Consider the following 4,552-nt stretch of genomic DNA (forward strand, 5'->3'; position numbering starts at 1 on the left):
TCTTCCTCTTCCTCTTCGTCTTCTTCTTCCTCTTCTTCATATTGTTTTTCTGTTTTTCTAAATTTTTTCGTTTTTTTTTTGTTTTCTGAGAGACAGGGTTTCTTTGTGCAACAGCCCTAACTATCCCGGAACTAGCTCTGTAGACCAGGTTGGCCTCGAACTCACAGAGGTCTGCATGCCTTTGCTTCCTGAGTACTGGGATTAAAGGCGTGCACCACCACCATCTTTGTTTTTCTAATCAGAACATGTGTGTGGTTTTAAATATAGACATCGAGCCCAAATAAAGCCATCTTCATGCTTGCCTGCTAATTTTCTCTTAGACGCTTAGCCTAGTATCTGGTTCCAGTGGAACTGTGGGAGTTCCTTTGCATACTGCTTGCCATTATTTTAGCAGTTCGCAGAGGCCGGGAAGTAAAGGAACCGCCCAAGCACCCAGAGGGCAAATCAGTAAAGTGGCTTCTGGAACCCTGCTCTAGATTTCCCCGTTTGAATACATGATCTCCTACCCCCACCCCGGGCTTTCTGGTTTCTATGTTTGTGGGGGTCCCCCCTCCCCACAGGGTGTGTCTGTGGGGGTCCCCCCTCCCCACAGGGTGTGTTGTCTGCGGTTTTAACGCTGACCTTTCATTTCCGTTTATCACAGCTCTTACTACCCTCTGCTTGTAAGACCAGCCTGTCAGCAAACGTATTCAATTCTTCCTTTGTAATGTCCCAGAATTTGACCCCTCACCTATCCACCCCTAGTCTAAAATACATATTTCTTCTCTAGGTTAGTGAGTTAGACACCTGCACATTTCCCTTCTCCCAACTTTGCTTGTTTCCATTATTTCAGCAGCAAATAAACTGGAGAGATCCCGTTCAAACAGGTGTCAGATCACACATCTTCCATAGGCTCAGCTGATGTTGAACTCCGACTGAAAGAAAACAAAGCTCCCACAAGCCCTGTGGAGATGGTGGCTTCACCTCCCCGACCCCACCTTCTTCTTTTTCCTTTTTCAATATTTGTGGAACTTAATCAGGAACGTTTTGTGAAAATTGCAATCGTTCTTGACAAATCCAGACAAAACCAGAGCTAGGAGATTGGGGTGGGGGTGGGGGGCAAGTACTGCGGTAAGCAGAGGTAAGCACTTTCTCAGGAGGGTTCTTCTTCTTCTACACATCCTATGCTTTGTGCATCTCACACACAAATGGGTTTGTGGTCTAAGTCAGCAAAGTGAATAGGGAACAATGGGCGAAAGCTATCATTGCGTTCCTCCTTAAATGGTCTAAGAAGCTCATAAGGAAAGAAATTCAAGGTTTTGGAAACAGGATAGAGCTCTCTTTAGGAAGAAGGTACCCATCTGTTTGAACATAAATCACAGTCTTGGATCAACTGACAGTGATACTTTCAGAAGATAGAGCAAGGTGAAAGGGGTATAAAAATTTGCAGGTTTTCTTTTGGTTGAACAAAATCTCAATGTCTCTAACTTTGGCGTTGGAGGAAGCACATTTTGGAAAAGAAATAAGTCATTTCTAGCATGCTCTGGCCTCTAGGGCTCCCCCTCATGCTTTTTTCTATAATTATTGTACCTATTATCCTAGGTTCACTGGACATCTGTCTATCTCTCCTCTCAAAGCTCCAGAATATGGTCAAGAAAAGTCTCTGGCATTTCAAAATACTTTGTACGAAGTCCAGGGGAATACAGAGATGGAGGTAACTAGACTCTATCTAACTTGAAGGTTTGAAATTGCAGAATTTTGCCTTTCCTCTGGAGTTTTCCATTCTTAGTCTGTCTTGCTCAGCTGAACAACCTGTGTGCTGCCCAACAACTATCTACCTGGGATCCCGCACTTCATGTCACTCTCTCCAGGTCTAGACACCCAAATAGAGAAGGCTTACTTTCTCTGTTAGTCTACAGGCAGAATTATAAGCTAAGCAACTTCAATTTACAGCTCAACTACATAGCCTGAACACAATTCGTTACATTCCTTGAATCCAAACTGCTAAAATAATTTTATTATGTCCTGACTCTCTTTCCTTCACATAGTCCAATTGTCCTCTCTCCCCATTAATAGTCATTATTCTTCCAGTCACTCAGGAAATGTAGACTCTTCCTTACCCCATATGGCCTTGCCATCCCACACTATCAGTTTGTGATAGAATAAATGCTACACTCCCTCTATCTTCCCAGTGTTTCTGGCAACCATTTATAACATGATTTTACTAGAAACTCTGCCTCCATTAAGAAAACATTAGCACTGGAGAAGTACCTTTTTCTTTTCTCATGTGTGTGTGTGTGTGTTTGTGTGTGTGTGTGTGTGTGTGTGTGTGATGCACATGTCTGTGTTCATGTGCATGGGCCCATGGGGAGGCCAGAGGAGGGCTTCCTATTTCCTCTTGTGTCATTCTCCGCCTGATATTTCAAGACAGGTCTTTCACTGGCTGCCACCCTTTCCGCTAGGCTGATCAACCAGCAACACCCTGAGACTAGCGACGCTAGGGTGATGGACACGTGCAAAGGCCTGGTTTTTATGTGAGTTTTGGGGACACAAACTCTTGCTTGCACAGCAAGCGATCTTACCCATTTAACTATCTCCATAGCCCAAAGAACTACATTCAAAGTGAAAATTGGATGTCATTTCCATCCTCAAAATCTTCTCTGTCATATGTTTGTGTTATAATTAAGACAAAAGATCAACCTCTTTTGTTCCATGACATCCAAAGATCTTCATGTCCTAGATCTGGGTTAAATTAATAATACTTACTAACCTTACCATTACAACCAGTCTTCATTAGATTAAACTCACTGACAGGGATCACATCCTGTTTGTCTCCACAGCCTTTTCTCCCCAATCCCAAGCAATAGGGAGGTGATGATAAGTGTTTGACATGGTTTATCTTGAGACATGGCTAAAACAGCCCCAATATCTTTCCTAACGAAACATATAAACTTTATGATTGCCATGTTGCTCAGAGTGCTTTTGGGTTCAGTTTCTGGTTTGGGCTAGAAACTTGATATGTGACATTGCTACAGGTCTTTTCCAGCATCCTGTAACTTTGATACTCGGGATAATTAGATTAGATAAGATCACATCTTTCTTTACTATAAACATCTTCAGAATTCCTTCTGTCCCTCTGTCTCCAATTCCAATATTTTATCTCCTTCAAATCTTTTATGAAACGGACACTTTAAAAACACGGTGGGTGTGTATTCTGTTTAAGGTGGTAAACTTTCCACATTTACACACACATATTCACACTGTGTCTCTCCAAGATTAGTTTATCTCAGTTAAATGTTTATATTCACTTAATTGCCTTAGATTTTACTCAAGTGTTTCTAGCTACTTTTTCTAATTTTACATTAAACAAATCTTAAGTGAACTACATTGTCAGTTTCTGCTATGAAAAACTTTCATATTTTTAATCCAATGGCACAGTGATTAATTTAATCTTAATTGATCTGCCTCACTCACTTCCTGGTTTATCTCTCTGCTATCCAAGGACTCCTCCCAGTAATTAGAAATTTCTTTTCCTAAGCAAAAATAATGTTTTCTTAAGCTTTACTTACTGATATCAGTATTAATGATTTGTATGATACATAAAAATCCCATATTTTGTCTTCCTTTGAAGATTATAAATCACATTACCTGATTAGACTGTGATATTCTTAGGATGGTAGGGAGATCATCTTTAAACTCATCTATAAGGTCCATGACTGCCTTCTGGATTCCCTCAACTAAGGAAAGGAGAAGTTAGGAGAAATAGCCCCTGACATTCACAGGACTTTGGAACACTGGCCCACCTCCTGGGTAACTGGGAAAACGGGGAAACGTGTGAGATTTGTCCCCAGTTGTTCCCACGCCCATATCCCAGTTTACAGTAAGGAAGTCATACGTCTTCCGGAGAAGTTCTTCAGCACCTGCCCGCATATCCACCCAATAGGTCTGACTTCCATGATGAGCTGGAACTTGAGTTCAAATTGTGAGCAAGTTTCAGGCCTGGGAAAAGGATATCCTTCCACTGAGGACAGCAAGCAAAGACAGAACCTGATTCTCCTTGCTGGAGTTCTTTTGTTACTACACAATGGGGCCTCTGAGAACCTGCTACAGAACCTTCTGAAATAACTGTGGAGGTGGGAGGAAGAAGAATGTGTTTGGAGGGGAGGAGAGGGAGCCTGACAGATGAATCACTTAGGAACTTCTACAGTACAAAATGAGTTTGTCCTATAGTGATGCTTGAATTAATGGATGTTCTGAGAACAAAGCTCCCCTTGAAGGCAGTTGTGATGTGATTTAAAAGAAATACTTCATATAGTGTCAAACACATGCACACACACACACACACACACACGCATGCACGCACATGCGTACACACACAAACCATTAATTTGGAAAGACTTCTGAACAAATTGAAGTTTGCCCAGCTGGAGATCAATAAGTAACATCAGGCAAAACTGTGAAGTTTTTGATTTGTCTTTGTTTATTTTATTTAGTTTTTGCATACCTAGAAAATCATTTTCCCTCACTCACTATACAAGGAACAAAGTGAATATCAAGTCAGTTTAGTTGTTGG

General features: G+C 41.4%; 1 protein-coding gene across 1 annotated transcript in view; it reads right to left on the reverse strand.

Moving 5' to 3' along the window:
* Spata9 (spermatogenesis associated 9) overlaps positions 1-4,033 on the reverse strand; it is a 26,001-nt gene extending 21,968 nt beyond the window's left edge. Inside the window, exons 1-2 of the mRNA XM_005356556.3 lie at positions 3,875-4,033; positions 3,628-3,716 (exon numbers count right to left, since the gene is read on the reverse strand). Coding sequence (XP_005356613.1) covers positions 3,628-3,716; positions 3,875-3,935 — 150 coding nt within the window. The 5' untranslated portion in view covers positions 3,936-4,033. The remainder of the gene's footprint in view (positions 1-3,627; positions 3,717-3,874) is intronic.
* Between the last annotated feature and the right edge of the window lie 519 nt (positions 4,034-4,552).

Source organism: Microtus ochrogaster, chromosome 19 (assembly GCF_000317375.1).
Source record: "Microtus ochrogaster isolate Prairie Vole_2 chromosome 19, MicOch1.0, whole genome shotgun sequence".
In the NCBI taxonomy this organism is placed as follows: Eukaryota; Metazoa; Chordata; class Mammalia; order Rodentia; family Cricetidae; genus Microtus; species Microtus ochrogaster.